This window comes from Mesoplodon densirostris, chromosome 3 (assembly GCF_025265405.1).
Source record: "Mesoplodon densirostris isolate mMesDen1 chromosome 3, mMesDen1 primary haplotype, whole genome shotgun sequence".
Lineage (NCBI taxonomy): Eukaryota > Metazoa > Chordata > Mammalia > Artiodactyla > Ziphiidae > Mesoplodon > Mesoplodon densirostris.
In genome coordinates, this window is record NC_082663.1 from 128201847 (window position 1) to 128224310 (window position 22464).

Genomic DNA, 22464 nt, shown 5'->3' on the forward strand with positions numbered 1-22464 from the left:
AGAGGGAGAGAGGGAGAGGGAGAGAAGGGGGAGAGGGGGAGAGAGGGAGAGAGAGAGAGAGGGAGAGGGAGAGAGGGAGAGAAGGGGGAGGGGGGAGAGGGAGAGAGAGAGAGAGGGAGAGAGGGAGAGGGAGAGAGGGAGAGAAGAGGGGGAGGGGGAGAGAGAGAGAGGGAGAGAGGGGGAGGGGGGAGAGAGAGAGGGAGAGAAGGGGGAGAGAGGGAGAGAGAGAGGGAGAGAGGGAGAGAAGGGGGAGAGGGAGAGAGGGAGAGAAGGGGGAGGGGGAGAGGGAGAGAGAGAGAAGGGGGAGGGGGGAGAGAGGGAGAGAGAGAGAGAAACACCTTTGCTCATCTCTCTGTCTGCATGGCCACCTGTGTTATTGATCTCTGCCTGAAGGAGGGTGACTCTAATAACAGACCAGAAACAACTCTTCCTAAAAGAAATGACCATCTGCCAGGGCTAAGTGAATTAAATGTGTGTTTAATCTAGCTGTATTAGGACATTATTTCAATGCCAATTAACTTTTTTAAACATTTGTGAAAGTTGGCAAACACATCAGAGAAAATATATTTTGTATTACTCAGAAGAATATTGGCACATTGTCTATGACAGCACTTTGATACAAGTTAATATATCGGGATTTCTAAAATTCTCATCTCAGTGCCAAAGATTGTGTGAGTCTTCTAGTCCCTGACCCAAGGGTTCTCAGCCTTTAAAGACTCTCCAGAGGAGCTTGTTTAAATTTTAAAGTCTGACTCAGTAGGTCTGTTGTTGGGCCTAGGAATCTGCATTTTGGCAGTCCATGCCCATCTCCCCCAACCCCGCAACCCCAGGGGATTCTGAAGCAGGTGGTTAGCTGGTCACTTTGAGAAACACTCATGCAGCAAAAAGCACCATGAAGGGGCTTCCCTGGTGACACAGTGGTTAAGAATCCGCCTGCCAATGCAGGGGACATGGGTTCTAGCCCTGGTTGGGGAAGATCCCACATGCCGCGGAGCAACTAAGCCCATGCACCACAGCTACTGAGCCCACGTGCCACAACTACTGAAGCCCACGCACCTAGAGCCCGTGCTCCACAACAAGAAAAGCCACTACAATGAGAAGCCCGCGTACCGCAACGAAGAGTAGCTCCTGCTCGCTGCAACTAGAGAAGGCCCGCATGCAGCAACGAAGACCCAACGCAGCCAAAAATAAATAAATAAATTTATTTTTTTTAAAAATGGCGCCATGAAGGAATTTGTCCCAGTTTCACTTCCACCACTGACTTCTGCCGTAAGACCGCTTCGTCTCACCCCATCTCTGCTTGGCTAACTTTGTTCATCTCCAGAGTGGCTCCAGGAGGCTTTCCCTGATGGCCCAGATGACCCCATAGCATAGCCTTGGTTCCATAGAGTGCCTGCAGCAACAAGAGGCAGCCCCCAACTAAAAGTGGCTGAAACAATCTAGACACATCTGTTTTACGGAACAGCACATCCAAAGAGGGGCAGATCCAAGGCAGGTTAATTCAGAGGTTCAACATCATCCTCAAACACCCAGATTCTTTCTATCTTGGGTGGCTCCCCTTAGAGTTCTTCATGGGCACCAGCGCTGCAGTTCCAGCATCCCAAGTAGACAACCTCCAGAGGCCAAGAAGAGTGAAGAAAACCTTCCCAGGACTCCACAACCCCACCTGATCTCTCCTCATGTCTCATTGGCCAGGAGTGTATCACATGCCTTTGCCTAAGTCAATCCATTGGCAAAGGAATGAGAATACTAGAATCAGTTGTCACCAATCAAGATTCCTTCTCTAAGTCCAGGAAAGGTCACAACCATTCCTGAAAGACATGGCTGCTCAGGGGAGGATAAACAAAAATGGGTTTCCCCCAGAAGAGAGAGGTTCTCTTAGCAGATGAAGAGAGGAATAGTTATTGAGAAGGCATCAATCATGTCTGCTACGATCCTCCTCCTCTCTTGAAGCACTTTTGCCACCATTTCACCTGCTGGAGAGTGAGTCATGTGAGGGCAGGGACCAGGTCCACCTGGTCCATCGTGTCCTCAGCAAGATGCTGTGGGCCATGTTTAGCTACATGAGGTCCAGCATGAAGTGGTCCTGGAATGTCTGTTTAATTTAAATTGATAGCAGATTGTGATTTAGATGGAAAACTGAGGACATAAAGTAATTTGTTGCAATTGATGAAACCCCAACTCAAACTGACTCATATTTTTTTAAAGGAACTGAGCTATATAGGTTTGTATAACTGGGAAGTTCAGAAGCACAGTGGCTTCAGGCCCATCTTGATCACAGACTCAACTGATCCATTCAGGGACCTGTTCATTCTCTCTCCATCTGAATGATGCTCTCTCTCGACCTGAGGGCAGGTTGGGGCCAGGTGTCTTAGACTGACTCCTCCTGACTTAGCAAGCCAGACGGCTTCTCCAAAAGCTCCTGTAGAAAAACTCCAGAGAGGACTAGGTCACGTGCCTGCCAATCACATGGAAAGAAGATTGGGGTTGCCTGGGTGGCCAGAGCCGTGCTCCTTTCTAATCTGTGTTGGAATAGGTTCAGCCCACCTAAAACCCACAGATTGGGTTCCCCATGGGAAAGAGAGGTTATATTGCCAGAAGAAGCAGAGAGCAGATGCTGAAGAGGCAAAACAACAGATGTCCACTATATTTATGGATGAAAAAAAGCAGTTTGCAGGGCATGATACATGGGCCAAACAATAATTGAGAACTACTTGCTGATACACACTGAACGTAAGCATTTTCCCCTCCTACCCTGGACTGTACAAATTCAGTTTGAAACTTTGAATGAAGCTTTGTCTCCTAAAGATAAAAAAGCAACTTTTGTTTGTTGATTTTTAGGGAGGATCTTTATTTTTATTAATTTTTTTTTAATCTCAAAGGAAAGTGTATTCTTTGTCTTTCCTCCTATTATCTTTTGGTCTTTTATTTCTCTCTTTTTCTTAGTTACTGTGTATCTTGACTTCTTTGACCCACATATCATATATCAAGAGCCTACTAAAAAATATAGAAATGACATCTTTCCATGGTGCTTTCTCCAAGTTTTTTCTTTCTCTCTCCCCCCCGCAGTCAGAAATAATTCATAAAAATCTTAGCATTTCATGTTTGTATCTCTCTGATTCTTTAACAACTTGTACCTTAGACTGTAGCATTTAGGGATATATTTTATTCATTCATTCATTTGGCAAGTATGAATTGAGTGCCTCCTAGTAGCAAGTGCTGGGTTTAGCATTAGAGATACAGTTTTTTAAAAATCTCCCCTACTCCATCCTGGAATTTCCTTTGGAATAGGAGATTTGTTTACTTTATCTTTACATTTTCACAATATTTAGCTTCATTTTTTAATTTTTACAACTATCATTATTATTATTATAGCAAACTTTGACTTAGCACATAACATACCAGACAATATGCTTGGAATCTTATGTATATTATTTCTCCTTTCAAAAATTCTGAAAGGTAAATACTATTATCCCCATTTTACAGATGGGGAAACTAAGGCCCAGTGACACAGCACCTTGCCCAATATCATACAACCAGGATTTGAACCCAGATCTGACAGGTTCTGGAGCCTCTTCTCTCTCCAGCTCACAGAAACTACTCCATAAATGCCCCATAGAGCAATGAAAATTTGCTTCTGTTTTTCTGCGGAAGTTAAGCTTTTGATACAGCACCTTGCAGGATGGACTCTGAGTTTTGAAGCCTATAATGAGGATAAATCTGAAGGGGGCCCACTCTTCATCCTAATTCTTCTTGTGATCACTGGCAGACATCTTTGAGACTCTGTCCATTTGTCCCCAACCCATATATCCACAATTTCAAATACATCTCTTTGAAGGGTCTTGGTTTCTTCATTGGCAAGACTGTAAGGCTTGTTGTAAATCAGGAATGTCTAATAGAACATTCTACAATGATGAAAACATTATTTTTTCTGTGTCATCCAAAACAGTTCCCACTAGCCACACGTAGCTATTGAGTACTTGAAATGTGGCAAGTGTGGCTAAGGAACTGAATTTTAACTTTCTAAAATTTTAATGAATTTTAATTTGAATAGTTATATATAACTAATGGCTACCATAGTGGACCATGCAAACCTAGAATAATCTTTATCATTCTTTTCACCTCTGATCATATACATATTATTGGGTTGCAAACAACGTTTTTTAATGAAATGGCATAAAGTATTGAAATGGAAGGGAATAGGAAAAGGAAAGAAAATATCAGTACATATTACGTGTACTAAGAATAAGTTTTGTTTGAGAAACATTTGTGTCACATATTTGTGTACTGGGTCATTTTGCTAAATTAATTGTTTCCAGTGGGTCATGGTTAAAAAAAGTTTGAAAACCTCTGTTTGTCCCTGAGTAATGTCACTGAGACCTTGAGAGTAACATGCTTATATGGTGCTCCCTTGTCCAGCCTGAGGCTCTGCAAGACCTCATTTCAGAAATAATTCTGTTCTTCCAGATCCTACAGGCATGTGACTTCTCTCGATGGTAATTGGAAATGACTTTGTGGTCATCTATCTGTCTGGATGCAGAGTTCCCAAACTTGTGGCCCACAGGCAGAATCCAGCTCCCACAGACAGGCCTCTTTGGGACCTTGATGTGTTTTTGCAAGACAATAATCCGCTGAGGCCGGGTAGCAATTTCCCCTTCCGGTGGCCCAGTTTCTCCAGTTTGGTCCCCTTGGGTGGATTTTTCACTGACTTTACCTGCCTGGCCCCTGAAGGTATTTTGTGTTGCAACTCTGTTAATAGGTATAGACTATTGGATCTGAAAGGAAACTCAGAGATCACAGAATGCAGTCCTTTCACTTTATAGTTGGGGAAAACAGTGACCCAGAATTGGGGAGTGCCCTGCCTGAGACCTCACCAAAAGTTAATGGCAGTGGTTCCCTCTGACAGGGAAGAACCAGATATTAAGAGAAATCTTAGGAGGAGAGAAAGAGAGGTGAAGAAAAACAAGAAGGAGAGGTAGGAGGAGAGAAGGGAGAAAAAGAGAGAGAGAGATGAAGAAAAAACAAGGAAGGAAGGTAGGAGGGAGCGAGGGAGGGAGGAAGATAAAGAAAGAAGGAAAAAGAAAGGGTGGGAGGGAGGAGGGTGGAGAGGAAGGAGATGGGATATAGTGGAATGATAGTAAGCCATCCTCTCAGCCCTGGGGAAGAGAGGGCCTGACCAGCAGGTCAGATTTCTGCAAGGGGAGCCCCTCTGGTGGTATCATCATGCTGGAGGGGCTTCTAGTGAGTGGATGACTGCAGAGGCCATGGGGGGGAGCCTGTAGAACTTTGAGCAATGGGTTAAGCACTTTAGACACCAAAATGGGAGCTGGGGGGGAGGTGTCTGGTCTCCAGGAGACCTGCACCTTCTCAGAATTGAGGCTGCGTGGGCTGGCTTTGAGAATTCCCTGACTTATGTCACCTACAGCTCATTTTGACCTGCCCTGCAAGCTGTCATTGATCTGAAACAAGGCATTTTCCTGCTAGTCCTGGTGGGGCCAGCATGATGGGGACCCTGAGCGAGTTTCTCCTTTCTCTGAGCCTCAGGGCTGTATCTGTGAAGGTGGGAATGTGGATGAGATGGGACAGGAGGTGCCCTGGGGACTATCTTGGGGAGAGAGGGGTCACAAGTAGGTGGCACACCAGGCCCTACCCCAGGGTAGTCACAGCACCTCTGGAGCCCTAGGCCCCTAGGTGGGAATCACAACACCATGCCTTCAAGGCCTGGCAGCGCAGGAGAGAAGCTGGCCAGAGGTGAGGCAAAAGGAAGAGTTAGGAACAACGGTGCTCTGGAAGGATTTAAAAACAAACACCAGGCCTCCCAAGTAAAGGTGTCTGGGAGCCACATCCAATGCCAGCAGCCCTGGTGTGAGGGATTTCCCTGAGTGACCACCAGGTCATCATGTGTTTGCATTCCAAGCATGCTTTGCAATGGAATCAGTATAACCTAGAGGCCATCTCATCATTTCAATAAAGGGTTCATAGCTTTGAAAAAAAGAGGAGGGAAACCTCTAGACATACAGATGTTTTCTACATGCTCTCGGCTCTGATACTAAAAATCTGTAAGTTAAGGGGAACCCGGGTGACAGCTGCTATTCCTTGGATTTCCCCACAGCATATCAGAGATTGATGGCCTGCCAGAGTCTCAGGAAGCAAACATTGTATAAGTATTAAAACCTCTGGCCCAGAGGCCAAGGGACTGAGTCACTCAAAGCACAAAGACAATTGCTGGCTTCCTGAAGTTCCTCTATTTCCAACATGGTTTCCAGGGCCCCAGACGAAACCCAAATAGTATTTTTCAGATAAGGAAAATGTGGAAAGGGTGCCACAAGGCCTCAGTGTGGGGCAGCGCTGTTCTCCCTGTTAGGGATGCCTGGCCAGGTCTCCTTTCCCTCAGGAGATGCTGAGCAAAGGATACCCTGCTGGGGATGCCCCGAGGAGAGGAGAGAAAACTGAGCCTCTCCTAGTCCTTCTGATGCCTGTTTAGGCATCTAACATGTACATGTGGTGTGACTTCAGGCAGATTAATTAACCCCTCTATGCCTCAGATTCCCCATATATAAAATACAAAATATATAAAATAGATCATATGGTGTCTGTCTCATGGAGTGTTTGTGAGAATTAAATGAGATGGTAGGTATGAAGCACAGGGTCTGGCACATAGTAATTGCCTAATTCATGTTAGCTGTTAGCTATTTTTACAGCTCTCAGAGTCTCTGACTGGGTGCTTGGTAAAGGTATCGAGGGACAGAGTCAGCAGTGACGAGAATTGGTGTTAATTGACAGAAGCCACTCCAAAGTGGGAAAAATGCCAAGGCTGGCAGACACCTTGGGATTTGTCCCTTTCTCCATCAAATCTCGTCTATTCCTCAGTCATTCTTACACAGCTCTGTATATTATATTCCTAAAGCCCCATGACCAAGTGTAGCAAGATGATAGTTTTGAAATATTAACTGGCATTTCCCTCTCTCAGGCTCCCTCCTGAGCCTTCCCTCTCTTCAGGGAGCGAGGCCTCAGGGCCTGGATGGGCAGCAGAAGGCAGAGACAAAAGGGGTCGCTTCCTGGCTTTTGGATTTCAGACGTCTGTGCGCTTAGAACAGGAAGGATTTATTTCAAAGTTAAATGTTCTAGAGAAACCATAAATTAGGGAGGGCGGAAAGGGCTCCTTTACTCACAGCTAACCAACTTGATTGCCTGGCTCACAGGTGGGGAGGAGAATCTCAAAGAAGTGAGAACACGGGTCTCACTGAGTCCTTAGAAAGAGGCCCTGTGCACCCGCCCTCTGAGCCAAGGCGGGGACGCAGCCCCAGTGAACAGGACGGGGTGCGGGAGCAGAGAGGCAAACTCACCAAAGCTCAGTTTCTGCTTGTCTTGAAATAGGAACCAAGTTGAGTTATAAGAAAGAAATCAGTTTGTTTTTGTTTTATCCTAAAGTGTTTGATTGAATTCAGTTGGAAGTATACAGTTTTGAGCTTTTTACAATGAGATTAATATAGAAAAAAAGTGAAAAGTTAATTCTATGACATTACACCTGGGTCGACTTTCTGAATTTGCAAAATGAGTAACGAGTATGCAGTTCTCATTTTATCAAGGGACTTCACTAACAAGTGAGAAATACATCAATCCCTTTGTGGACCTCAGCTCAGATTTCCTGGCCCATGATGCTCAGCCCGGGGAAGGCCGTCTGGGTCTAGCCCAGGTCCTCTCTGCTGTAGCTGTAGCGTGGCAGCTGGCTGTTAAGCAAGATCAGTCTGTCTGGCCAAGAGCATGCAGTTCTGACACATGTCCTGACAACACGCTGCTGAGGAAGACGGCACGAGCCGTGTTGCCAGCTGCACGCCATGACCATGGTACACGCTGTGGAACCTGGCAGAGGGAGGCTATGGAGGAGTTTCTGTTGCAGAAAGGTTTTACAACATCGTCTTGGGGTGACAGACTGTTTTACTGACCTGCTGACATGGGAAACTGTGGCCAGGCCGGGGCCATCTGTGAGGTTCCCAGAGAGCGCCTGCTTCTGCTCTGCTGCAGCTGCCAGCACCTGCAGAGCCTGCCTGTCTCAGGGCACCCAGATGCCCACCTGTCAGGCTGTCCCTGCCCATGCCAGGGAAGCCGCTCAAGGCTGATATCCCCTGGCCCCGGGGCAGCAATCACAGTTTCCTCATCGTCTGCCAGAGAGGCAGATTTACTGTTCCCAGTTTCCTGGTCTGTATGCTAGTACCCTCCATCATTATTCTTTTTTTTTTTTTACGGTACACGGGCCTCTCACTGTTGTGGCCTCTCCCATTGTGGAGCACAGGCTCTGGACGCGCAGGCTCAGCGGCCATGGCTCACGGGCCCAGCCGCTCTGTGGCACGTGGGATCCTCCCAGACCGGGGCACGAACCCATGTCCCCTGCATCGGCAGGCGGACTCTCAACCACTGCACCACCAGGGAAGCCCCATTATTATTCTTAAATCTTTGTAAAATTCGTGTGTGTGTGTGTGTGTGTGTGTGTGTGTTCAACTGGGCAATGGATGATTACTGTTGAGGGAAAAAAATTAGATACCCTTTTTGCCTCCCCCAGAGCCTACTTCCTCCCCAGAGGTAGCCACTGTTGGCTTTTCTGCATGGCAGGCAGTAGGGCTTAGCAGTGAGAGCACAGGTTCTAGAGTCAGACTTCCTGAGTCCAGATCCTGCCTCTGCCGTTTACTGACCGTGTAACCTTGGACAGATGACCTCAGTTTTCTGGGTCTCCATTTCCTCATCTGAAAAATAAAGATAATAATAATAGCTCCTCCTGAATTATGAAAACTCAGTAAGATGACATATGTAAATTGCTGAGCACAGTTCCTAATGGAATAACCACTCCCTGAATATTATCTGTTATTATCCTCCCAGACTTTCCCTTATGCATTTACCCCTCTAGTTTCTTCATGCATGTCTTCCATTCCAAACTCCCACCTATGCTTCTGCATCTTGGAACACGGACCCCCAGCCCACCTGTTGTAATGTTAAACCTCAGCTCTAAGAGTCTGGTTCCAGGTATTCACATGAGGAACATAGATGTAATGACACAATGAAATGACACATGTGTGACCCTTCGGGGTTACCAAAAGCAGCTCTCACCATCTCCCTATCAGAGTTTTCAGAAAACAAATGACTCACTTACTCAAAGTATGCACAGACAACAAGCACGCTAACACATCCCCCTGGAAACAGCAGATGTGCCCAAAATACACCACCCCAGGAAAACATAGATCATAGCCTCTCATTCCCACTACAGGAAACACCCAATTCACACATTCCTCTGCAGGATATATCAAAAGCATGTCAGCCACCCACCTCTGCAGCTCAAACCTATAAACAGAGAGAGTTTGGAGATGGGGGAGATAAAAGGAGGTTGCTTTTGGTGGAATGGGCTGCAGCCAAGGGCGTTTTTCTTGACAGCAGGGAGGGAAAACCAGAAAACCTTTGCCCAAGCTGGACTGGTCCAAAAACGGATTTGACAATGTTCAAACAAAGCTCAGTGACAAGCTGGTGGGGGTAGTAATTTAGGAAGAACTCTTGCATTGAGTAGGAGGTAGGGGTACATGGCTTTGAAGATTCTTTACTATTAACTATTGCTTATACTTATGGAGCCCAAGTGACATGCCAAGCAGTGTACTAAACACTTTTATGTTGCTTAGGTAATTTAATACTCACAAATGACCGGAGTTATTCCCACTCTAGAGATGAGCAAACTAAGACTGGTCTCACATAACTTGGCCAAGTGGCAGGGCTGGGACACAAATGCAGCCCTCCTGACTCTAGCATCTACACCCTTGACCTCTGTGCCATGAGCTTCTTCGCACCGCTTCCCACACAGGGATCCCACATCTCTGTGGTCTTACACAGGAAACAGGATCAGTGTCGTGTGTTCTGATTCAACTCCAAAATCAAATTGAAGGGCCTGTTTCTGAACTCCCAGATAACTCTTATAGCCAGACCCCACCCTAACCTTTCAGACGATAGCTTTCTACCTGTGAAATGCCTGGATCCTCACTTGAGTCTCCTCCTGGGTCTTTAGCGAATACCTGTGAACACGCTAAGGGTACTCTGGGAGCTGGCGGCATGTGACAGCTACTGTACCCGGTTGTTTTCCTGGGCCACAGGCTGTTGCGAGCTCATTACTGAACCAGTTGATTCTCTGCTTGATGTTTCACTGTTCAGACAGAAGCTCCACTGTTTTTATTACACTTCCAGCCAATTATTCACAGTTGTTATACTGTCTCCACATCAGTTTTGTCACTCTTTTAATTATACCCCAGCCTTGCATAGGTGCTTCTACCTTTTAAAGACTATTTTATAAAGACGACTCAATTAGAATGTGGGCACACTTTTATCTACAAGGTTAAGTGACCCTCAGAAGAGGGAAAAAAATGGTGCAGGCACTACATCAGTAAAGAGAACGTAACTTAGGTCACATTGTTTATGAGAGAGGAATCATGCCATTATCTGCTTTTAAGAGAGACTAATAAATCTGATAAGATACAGCACAGTCTAGTTTAAAAGCTGGAGAAAGTTAATGGAGAAAAGAAAGGGTGGAGGGAAAGAAAGATGTACAGCAAAGGACACACAGAGACAGGACCAGGTTTCAATTGGAGGAAATTTTATAAATCATTTTGTCCAGTCTCCTTGGTGACTAAGGACGGAATTGAGGCCAGAGAAGTTACAGGATTTTCCCAATCCTGTATAAAACTAGGTGACTGCAGAGAGGGAATTGGAACCCACGTTACCCCCAGCACTACCTATCAGAGAGAGAAACACAAGATGAGGAATGACAGAGGGAGAGAGGAACGGCCAGGTAGAGGAACTGGATGCTGAATTTGTTTCCTGCTATTCAACTCTCGTGCTCCTTTTAACTTCAGAGGGGCCAGTCACCCCTCCCCTTCCAATATGTTGTTTTGTTCCAGCAGTTTTAAATTATCTTGGTAACATTTGGGGAAGAGCTTTACTTGCAAATTTAGTTGTGGAATTAAGATGTATTTTCTCATCTTTAGAACACTAAAGATTTGGTAAGCATATAGAAGAATACTTAATGTTTCAGACCCTTAATTTTTAATCTCATAGTCACTGACCAGCTGATTTTCTTTCTTAAAAAATTGTACTGGGGGCTTCCCTGGTGCCGCAGTGGTTAAGAATCTGCCTGCCAATGCAGGGGACATGGGTTCAAGCCCTGGTCCAGGAAGATCCCACATGCCGCGGAGCAACTAAGCCCGTGCGCCACAATTACTGAGCCTGTGCTCTAGAGCCCACGAGCCGCAACTACGGAGCCCACATGCCACAACTACTGAAGCCTGCGTGCCTAGGGCCCACGCTCCACAACAAGAGAAGCCACCGCAATGAGCAGCCTGCGCACTGCAACGAAGAGTAGCCCCCGCTCTCAACAACTAGAGAAAGCCTGTGTGCAGCAGGGAAGACCCAGTGCAGCCAAAAATTAAATAAATGAATAAATAAATAAATTTATTTTAAAGAAGTATACTGATAGCCATTGTCAACTGATTATCTTGCTTTTATTCTCGGAAAGATTAAGATTGTTCAGTCTTACAGTGCCTGAAAAATTGTCCTTTTAAAAAACAATCAATATTTATTTCACTACGCAGAAGCTTTTGTCTCCAGATCAAATGCAGGATGGGTGAATGTGTGTGTAACTGGTGCTTATTGCAAATTATTTTTAAATACAATTTTAAAACTCTTCAGGGGGCTTCCCTGGTGGCGCAGTGGTTGAGAGTCCGCCTGCCGATACAGGGGACATTGGTTCGTGCCCTGGTCCGGGAAGATCCAACATGCCACGGAGCGGCTAGGCCCGTGAGCCATGGCCGCTGAGCCTGCGCGTCCAGAGCCTGTGCTCCGCAATGGTAGAGGCCACAACAGTAAGAGGCCTGCATACTGGAAAAAAAAAAAAAAAAAAAAACTCTTGAGGGATAAGAAGGAATAACTTAAGTCTGAGGTGGTATTCCCAAATTAATTCATACATGTTATTTTTGTATAAATAGGATTCAACCAAGTTTAATTTCTTCAATCTTTTTTTTTTTAGCATTTATAAGTTTTATTATACAGTCTTCCAGAGTTTTTTAAAAATAGAAAGTCCTTGGGAAAAACTTGTTTCTAATTGCCCAGTTGGCCTGGCCCTAAACACTGTGTCCGCCAGGGCCTGATACTGTCTCCCCTCACCCCACCCTGCACCTGGTGTGGGGTGTGCCGCTCGGGTGACAGGGATGCTTCTAAGCACCAGCACACAGGCTGGTTGGGCTTGGCGAGACCGGCCCAGAAGGGCAGATACCAATTTGTGAAACTATAAGGCTATCGTGTCCACTATGGCAACAACTAGTCACATGTGGCTATTGCAATGTAAATTTATGTTAATTAAAATTAAATTAAAAATTCAGTAGCTCAGTCACACTAGCCACATTTCACATGCCCAATAGCCACATTTCACGTGCCCAATAGCCACATTTCACGTGCCCAATAGCCACATATGGCTAGTGATTATTATATTGGCCAGAGTAGATATATATAGAACATTTTCATATCTCAGAAAATTCTATTGGACATCACTGCTTAAGGACTAGTAACTGGGAATGACTCTCCTGGGTACATTTTTTGGCCAACTAACGTGAAACAGAAGCCAGAGTTTCCTTGCATGCGTTTTAGAAATATAGCACATGACCCATATGTCTAAACTTGGTAACTTCATGGATTATTTCACAAGTGAGAAGAGCTAATGTCCTTTGAGGCTTTGAAGAACTAATGTCCTGCTTTCAAACATTGTTCTCAAGGATAGGCAGTTCCTAACACAAAGCAGTCTAAAACTTCATGTATAAGTCAATTTGGAATTCAAAAGACATTTGCCCATAGATAAATATTGTAAATCCACATGACTGAATTTTAGTACTTTGAGATAAAAATTAATGGAAATAATAACCAGCAGAAAATCAACAGTAAAATTTTAGAGTTTCAGAGGGTGTTATAGATTGGAGGGAAGAGAGATCACCGTGTGATGACACACACAATAAGGTTAGATTAAGTTGCTGACTTAACTGAGAATACAAAATCTTATTGAAAATGAGGTGGCTTCCAGGGCAAGAGCAGATGTGGCATATCTCAGTGGAGCTTCCCTTGATCCCCAGAGTTCCTATTGGCACGGTCTGGATAAGGAAAGGTCTTCACATGTCTGTAAGCTCAAATCATGCTACACCGCTGACCTTTTATAGTCACGGCTTGCATCAGCAATCTGGAAGAACTCACACCAATGATGCATGCATTTCTGTTTATGGGACTATTTATAAACATCAGACATTTGTGGACTCTGGTCACAGTCAGCATCACCATAACAGCACCCTCATCCTGAAGGGAGCAGTAGAGTTAGGGCTGGGAGCCCATGGGTACTCTGCCCCAGAAGATCTGTTTTCCCATTCCATCCCCTCACTCTGATTTTATGGCTTTTTATTTGAATGGTTCAAAGATTGAGTTTTGACTGAAAACCATGATCACTAATCTATCGCCCCAGAAAATCAAATTATGAAAAATTTAATTGATCTTGCTGGTTCTTGACCAATAAGGTGGGATCAATTAGAAGAGGTAGATGAAAGTTTGCGTAGTGATTCTGGAGGGACTTTGGATACTTTCAAGAGCTCTCATTATGGATGGTGATGATTATACTATTCCTATTTTATCTTCAGACTCACGGCTTTGTTTCCCTTAGCAGTAGTAGATCATTACACTGCTCATATAAATAGAATCTATATTTTTCTCCAAAATTGGGGGGAGGGGGGAGACAGGAGAGTGAAATATATTCCAGGGGACATTAAGCAGGAATCAGAAAAAGAAGCAAAGGAGACAGGACTAAGGAGAATGTTTGTGGACATTCTGGGGATGGAGAAAGATTGCTCTGAGCTCTGGGGAGGATGTGATGGTCATGATACCAGTGGAGCACTGGATACATTTGTGGAGCACTTCATGCATGTTTTGAAATGCTTTACATGTATTAACCCATTTACTGAGTTAATTAATATTTTAGTTAACTAGCTAACTCATTTAGCGTTTGTCTTAAATTTAAGACAGAAAAAAAAAGAGTTAAATAAGGGGCATGAACTCCTTGAGAGAAAGACTGTAAGAAAGGTATTATTCTCCCACCTCAGATAGCAAAGTTGTCAGCAATAGTAGTTTCAGGGCTAAGCAACCAGCTCTTCGCCCTACCGTGCACTTATGATTCAAGATGTGGGAGGTAGTTGAAAGTCCTGCTTTCCTGTTCCTTGACTTTAAAAGGAGGAGGGTGGATGAGACCAGTTATGGAGATCATCTTTGAGAATCTGAAAAAAGCTGTAGGATAATGTATATAACACCAAATTTTATATTTCATTAGAAATATTAGATATCAGGTGTATCAGTCAGGTATGCTACAGTAACAAAAAAATCTTAGAAGATATGCCATCAAATATTCCTCCTGGCTCATGATAGATGTTCATCCTGGGTTAGCTTAGAGCTCTGCTCCAGGACTTCTCAGCCAGGGATCCAAGCTGATGCATCCTGCACACCATCTGGGGGTATCACTGGCTGCTGGGCTATGGGAAGGCAATATGGCAGATACCATACTGGCTCCTAGGGCTTCCAGTTGGAAGTGACACACAATTTCCATTCACATTTCATTGCCAAGCAAGACACCACGTGCCAAGAATAAAAGATTGAAATTTCAGTGAACAGACCCAACAACTACCACACTAGGTCAAGAACCCTTGAACTAGGTGACCTCTAGGTTCCTTGGCAGTTCAAGGTTTCTGTGAGTCCAGGTTAACTTATATTATGCTTATTCAGAGTTTAGCCAGTAAGTCTACATGTCTAAATGCTAGACACCAATTCCCCTCCAATCAAGTGGTCATCCTTATAGTTAGGACAAAAGTGAGCCGTATCCTAATAGGGTATGAGCAGAAGTTTGTGGACTATTGCTACAGCCTTGAATAAAAATTGAGGAATTGAGTGGTTCTCTCCCTGGGGCCCTAGGGACTTCCTCCAAGAGAGAAGATTGGGTTCCTCACTGGCAAAGTTATCTCAACAGTTTATTTATAATGCGATTGGACCAGACAGCTATTAATATCCCTTCCAACCCTGAAATTTTGTGTTCTAGGCAGGTGCCTACTATTATTAAATGCTAGATGACCAGATTATAGAATGGTCAAGCAAAGTATATTTCAGGGAAAGGAAATCTAGAAAAGTAGCCATGAGAAAATCTAAGCAAGAGATCAGTAGCCTCAAAAGGCAAGTATAGGTCTACAGCATCATCAAATGCTGACCACAGCACTGCAATCCCAGTGACTTCAGCCCCTTCATAGTCTCCACCAGCTCTTTCTTCTTAACTATACACATGTGACATTTTCTCAATGTTATGGAAAGTGCTGTTCAAAGGCAGTTGTAAGGTGAGTCGCCTCATCAACTTCCTTCCAACTAGAGTGCCTCCCTTCATGCCTTTATAGAAAGTCAGCTACCACTGTCCATCCTCATTTTATAAATGTATAAACTGAGGTGCCGAGAGGGGCTGTATCTTGCTCAACAAAAAGGCCATTTGGAGGCAGAGTCAGCCACCCATTTCCTTGAGACCCAGGAGTCAATGGCAAGACCTAAATTCCCTTTGTTTGGGGCCTGGTATTGATCCAGAGATCTCCCAAGAAATAGTATTTCTGGATCATTTACCTTGAAATACTCAACTTCCTCTTTTATTTTTCTTCATTTGTGAATTTGGCCTCCATTATTGCAAGAAAAGGTTATGCTCACTCGTAAGTCTCTGCCTACTTAAGGAGATTTATGGACTCATGTCTTAATGCCACTCACCTTCTAAAGATGTCTTAGCTTGGCATACTCAGCCTGATGATGTATTGAAGGTATTTTGCTAATCATTTTCACCCTTTCTGCTTTTTCTGCCAGTTAAGATTATAATCATTTCTTATGGCAGACTTTTTAAAGAATAAGGACCTTCTGGATGGTGATCTCTTTGTTTCTCTTTACAGTTCCTTATCAGCAGAATCCTTACAATCCCCGGGGCAGCTCCAGTGTCATCCAGTGCTATCGATGTGGAGACACCTGCAAAGGGGAGGTGGTTCGCGTCCACAATAACCATTTCCACATCAGATGCTTCACCTGTCAAGGTAGGAGCCCCAATCTCCCAACACCCTTCTCAGATTCCTCGCCATGCTCTCACCCCAGGACATGCCATGGGGCAGGCGGAACAGACACAGGCAATTGAGATACCTGCAAAGGCCTAAAATGACCTTCCTTGAGCCAGTAATGAGAAGTCTCCCTTCAGCAGCATGGCGTGAAGAGGGAGAGTAGAGTGAGGGAAGCGGTGGGATACGGGGGGAGAAAGGGAGCCTGGTGACCCCAGAGTAGAAGCACTGACCCAGAAGGAAAAAGACAATCCTGCAAGTTTATCTTACACATCTGAGAAGACTACTGGCTTGTGCCTATAAATCAATTTGAAAGCCAATGAAAGAGCAAGCTGTCACGGCTAAAATTTGGCATGGCTCTGACATGAGTGTGACAGTCCTCAGAGGTTAGGTTTAACAAGGGAGAAGTCTTGACTTCAGTAAGGTTTGTAATTTGGGAGCAGATGGACGCTGCGTTACCTGTAATTGTGACAGCTTACCCATGGCTAATTTATAAAACCTTAGCTCAACCCAGATAAGCATTCCCAAAGGAAGAAGGCTCGCTAGCAGCAGGAAAAGAGGGACTCGGCTGAAGGAGCCTGGAGAGCCCTCTGGCCCAAACAGGACAGCACTCTCTCCCCAGTGTCTCTGTCTAATGCCACTCCAGCCTCCACTTCTTGAATCTTTTCTTCCAGGCTTCCTGTTCCACAGAGAATCCATTCTGATGTTGGATTGCTCTGTGAGTTTAGAAAATGTTTGACCTCAAACCTTTAACTTCCACTTGTTGGTTTTAGATTTGTCCTCATGGGGTTTGATGAGCTCTTTGTGGTTGCTTTTTCCGGTGGCTGCCCTTCACATACTTGTAGCCAGGTCTGCCCCACATACACAGTTATATTGCAGGTCCTTAAACTGGGCCTCATCTGAAATGATTCCAACTTGTATAATCATCCTGAAGTCTTCTTCCTTGATCCGTTCTGGTTTGTCACTATCATTCCTAAAGCCTACTGCCCGGGCTTCCCTGGTGGCGCAGTGGTTGAGAGTCCGCCTGCCGATGCAGGGGACACGGGTTCGTGCCCCGGTCCGGGAAGATCCCACATGCCGCGGAGCAGCTGGGCCCGCGGGCCATGGTGGCTGAGCCTGCGGGTCCAGAGCCCGTGCTCCAGAACGGGAGAGGCCACAACAGTGAGAGGCCCGCGTACTGCAAAAACAAAAAAACAAAAAACAAATACTAAAGCCTACTGCCCGAAACAGACCATACTTCTCAAGGTCTGCCAAATACAGCAAGGACTACATTTCTTTGATGTGACTGATATTGAATGAACTTCCCAAGAAGCCACTTCACAACACTGATGTATATTGAACTTAAGGTCAACTGAAACCCCCAGATCTGTTCATTTTAGTATCTGCTACTAAACCTCAGCCTCATGTATCTGAGATTGACTTCCTCTGCCATCATTAAAGTTGCAAATTTCCTTCCCCAGGATCTAACTGAACTCTTCACTGAGCAAATAAATCTCATATTCATATTCCCTAATTTATTTATAGAAGCTTATATGGGGTATATTTTAACTGTGGTTTTTATTTCATTTTATTTTTTTAATTTTTACTTTATATTGGAGTATAGTTGATTTACAATGTTGTGTTACAGCAAAGGTGGATAGCAAAGTGATTCAGTTCTACATATACGTATATCTATTCTTTTCCAAATTCTTTTCCCATTTAAGTTATTACAGAATATATTTTTAATACATCTTTATTGGAGTATAATTGCTTCATAGTACTGTGTTAGTTTCTGTTGTACAACAAAGTGAATCAGCCATATGCATACATATATCTCCATATCTCCGCCCTCTTGAGCCTCCCTCCCACCCTCCCTATCCCACCCCTCTAGGTCGTCGCAAAGCATGGAGCTGATCTCCCTGTGCTATGCAGCTGCTTCCCACTAGCTATCTATTTTACATTTGGTAGTGTATATATGTCCATGCCACTCTCTCACTTCGTCCCAGCTTACCCTTCCCCCTCCCCGTGTCCTCAAGTCCATTCTCTACATCTGCATCTTTATTCCTGTCCTGCCCCTAGGTTCTTCAGAACCATTTTTTTTTTAGATTCCATATATATGTGTTAGCATACGGTATTTGTTTTTCTCTTTCTGACTTACTTCACTCTATATGACAGATTCTAGGTCCATCCACCTCACTACAAATAACTCAATTTCGTTTCTTTTTATGGCTGAATAATATTCCATTGTATATATGTGCCACATCTTCTTTATCCATTCATCTGTCGATGGACATTTAGGTTGCTTCCATGTCTTGGCTATTGTAAATAGAGCTGCAATGAACATTGTGGTACATGTCTCTTTTTGAATTATGGTTTTCTCAGGGTGTATGCCCAATAGTGGGATTGCTGAGTCATGTGGTAGTTCTATTTTTAGTTTTTTAAGGAACCTCCATACTGTTCTCCATAGTGGCTGTATCAATTTATATTCCCACCAACAGTGCAAGAGGGTTCCCTTTTCTCCACACCCTTTCCAGCATTTATTGTTTCTAGATTTTTTGATAATGGCCATTCTGACTGGTGTCAGGTGATACCTCACTGTAGCTTTGATTTGCATTTCTCTAATAATTAGTGATGTTGAGCATCTTTTCCTGTGCCTCTTGGCCATCTGTATGTCTTCTTTGGAGAAATGTCTATTTAGGTCTTCTGCCCATTTTTGGATTGCGTTGTTTGTCTTCTTGCTATTGAGTTCCATGAGCTGTTTGTATATTTTGGAGATTAGTCATTTGTCAGTTGTTTCATGTGCAAATATATTCTCCCATTCTGAGGGTTGTCTTTTCATCTTGTTTATGGTTTCCTTTGCTGTGCAAAAGCTTTTAAGTTTAATTAGGTCCAATTTGTTTATTTTTGTTTTTTATTTTCATTATTCTAGGAGGTGGGTCAAAAAAGATCTTGCTGTGGTTTATGTCAAAGAGTGTTTTTCTTATGTTTTCCTCTAAGAGTTTTATAGTATCTGGTCTTACATTTAAGTCTTTAATCCATTTGGAGTTTATTTTTGTTTATGGTGTTAGATAGTGTTCTAATTTCATTCTTCTACATGTAGCTGTCCAGTTTTCCCAGCACCACTTACTGAAGAGGCTGTCTTTTCTCCATTGTATGTTCTTGCCTCCTTTTTTGTAAACTGGGTGACTATATGTGCGTGGGTTTATCTCTGGGCTTTCTATCCTGTTCCATTGATCTATGTTTCTATTTTTGTGGCAGTACCATACTCTCTTGATTACTATAGCTTTGTGGTATAGTTTGAAGTTGGGGAGCCTGATTCCTCCAGCTCCGTTTTTCTTTCTCAAGATTTCTTCAGCTATTCGGGGTCTTTTGTGTTTCCATATGAATTGTAACATTTTTTTGTTCTAATTCTGTGAAGAATGCCACTGGTAGTTTGATAGGGACTGCACTGAATCTGTAGATTGCTTTGGGCAATATAGTCATTTTCAGTGTTGATTCTTCCAATCCAAGAACATGGTATATTTCTGCATCTGTTTATGTCATCTTTGATTTCTTTCGTCAGTGTTTTATAGTTTTCTGAGTACAAATCTTTTGCCTCCTTAGGTAGGTTTATTCCTAGTTATTTTATTCCTTTTGTTGTGATGGTTAGTGGGATTGTTTCCTTAATTTCTCTTTCTGATTTTTCATTGTGAGTGTATAGGAATGCCAGAGATTTCTGCGCATTAATTTTGTGTCCTGCAACCTTACCAAGTTCACTGATTAGTTCTAGTAGTTTTCTGGTGGCATCTTTAGGATTTTCTATGTATAGTATCTGCAAACAGTGACAGTTTTACTTCTTCCTTTCCAATTTGTATTCCTTTTATTTCTTTTTCTTCTCTGATTGCTGTGGCTAGGGCTTCCAAAACTATGTTGAATAAGAGTGGTGAGAGTGGACATCCTTGCTTTGTTCCTGATCTTAGTGGAAATGCTTTCAGTTTTTCATCACTGAGTATGATGTTTGCTGTGGATTTGTCATATATGGTCTTTATTATGTTGCAGTAGGTTCGCTCTGTGCCTGTTTTCTAGAGAGTTTTTATCATAAATGGGTGTTGAATTTTGTCAAAAGCTTTTTCTGCATCTATTGAGATGATCATGTGGTTTTTATTCCTTAATTTGTTAATATGGTGTATCACATTGATTGATTTGCATATGTTGAAGAATCCTTCCATCTCTGGGATAAATCCCACTTGATCATAGTGTCTGATCCTTTTAATGTGTTGTTGGATTCTGTTTGCTAGTATTTTTTGAGGATTTTTGCATCGATGTTCATCAGTGATATTGGTCCATAATTTTCTTTTTTTGTGATATCTTTGTCTGGTTTTGGTTTCAGGGTGATGGTGGCTTTGTAGAATGAATTTGGTAGTGTTTCTCCCTCTGCAGTTTTTTGGAAGAATTTGAGAAGAATTGGTATCAGATCTTCCGTAAATGTTTGACAGAATTCGCCTGTGAAGCCATCTGGTCCTGGACTTCTGTTTGTTGGAAGATTTTTAATTACAGTTGCAATTTCATTACTTGGGATAGGTCTGTTTATATTTTCTAATTCTTCCAGGTTCAGTCTTGGAAAATCTTACCTTTCCAAGAATTTTTCCATTTCTTCATGGTTGTCCATTTTATTGGCATATAGTTGTTTGTAGTAGTCTCTTATAATCCTTTGTATTTCTGCAATGTCAGTTGTGCTTTCACCTTTTTCATTTCTAATTTTATTGATTTGCATCCTCTCCCTTTTTTTCTTGATGAAGCTGACTAACGGTTTATCAATTTTGTTTGTCTTCTCAAAGAACCAGCTTTTAGTTTTACTGATCTTTGCTGTTGTTTCCTTCGTTTCTATTTCATTTATTTCTGCTCTGATGTTTATGATTTCTTTCCTTCTACTGACTGGGTTTTCTTCGTTCTTCTTTCTCTAGTTGCTTTAGATGTAGGTGTAGATTGTTTATTTGAGATTTTCCTTGTTTCTTGAGGTGAGATTGAATTGCTACAAACTTCCCTCTTGGAACTCCTTTTGCTGCGTCCCATAGGTTTTGGGTCATCATGTTTTCGTCGTCATTTGTTTCTAGGTATTTTTTGATTTCTTCTTTGATTTCTTCAGTGATCTCTTGGTTATTTAGTAGTGCACTGTTTAGCCACCATGTATTTGTGTTTTTTACAGTCTTTTTCCTGTAATTAATTTCCAGTATCTTAGCATTGTGGTCAGAAAATATGCTTGATACCATTTCAATTTTCTTAAATTTTCCGAGGCTTGATTTGTAACCCAAGATGTCATCTATCCTGGAGAATGTTCTGTGTGCACCTAGGAAGAAAATGTATTCTGCCACTTTCGGGTGGAATGTTCTGTAAATATCAATTAAATCTATCTGGTCCATTGTGTCAATTAAAGCTTGTGTTTCCTTATTTATTTTCTGTTTGGATGATCTGTCCATTGGTGTAAGTGGGATGTTAAATCCCCTACTATTATTGTGTTACTGTCGATTTCTTCTTTCATGGTTGTTTGCATTTGCCTTATGTATTGAGGTGCTCCTATGTTGGGTGCATAAACATTTATAGTTGTTACATCTTCTTCTTGGATTGATCCCTTGATCATTATGTAGTGTCCCTCCTTATCTCTTGTAACAGTCTTTATTTTAAAGTCTGTTTTATCTTATATGAGTATTGCTACTCCAGCTTTCTTTTGATTTCCATTTGTATGGAGTATCTTTTTCCATCCCTTCAGTTTCAGTCTTTAGGTGTCCCTAGGTCTGAAGTGGGTCTCTTGTAGACAGCATATATATGGGTCTTGTTTTTGTATCCATTCAGCCAGTCTGTGTATTTTGGTTGGGGATTTAATCCATTTTCATTCAAGATTATTATCGATATGTATTTTCTTAATTGTTTTGGGTTTGTTTTTGTGGGTCTTTTTCTTCTCTTGTGTTTCCTGCCTAAAGAAGTTTCTTTAACATTTGTTGTAAAGCTGGTTTGGTGGTACTGAATTCTCTTAGCTTTTGCTTGCCTGAAAAGCTTTTGATTTCTCCGTCAAATCTGAATGAGATCCTTGCTGGGTAGAGTAATCTTGGTTGTAGCTTTTTCTCTTTCATCACTTTAAGTATATCCTGCCATTCCCTTCTGGCCTTCAGAGTTTCTACTGAAAAATCAGCTGATAACCTTATGGGGATTCCTTTGTATGTTATTTTTTGTTTTTCCCTTGCTGCTTTTAATATTTTTTCTTTGAATTTAATTTTTGTTAGTTTGATCAATATGTGACTTGGTTTGTTTCTCCTAGGGTTTATCCGTATGGGACTCT

General features: G+C 42.9%; 1 protein-coding gene across 1 annotated transcript in view; it reads left to right on the plus strand.

Annotated features, from left to right (window-relative positions):
- Positions 1–22464, plus strand: part of ABLIM3 (actin binding LIM protein family member 3) — a 150817-nt gene that overhangs the window by 27342 nt on the left and 101011 nt on the right. The window contains exon 3 of the mRNA XM_060093610.1: positions 16017–16154. Within this exon, the coding sequence (XP_059949593.1) occupies positions 16017–16154 (138 nt within the window). The remainder of the gene's footprint in view (positions 1–16016; positions 16155–22464) is intronic.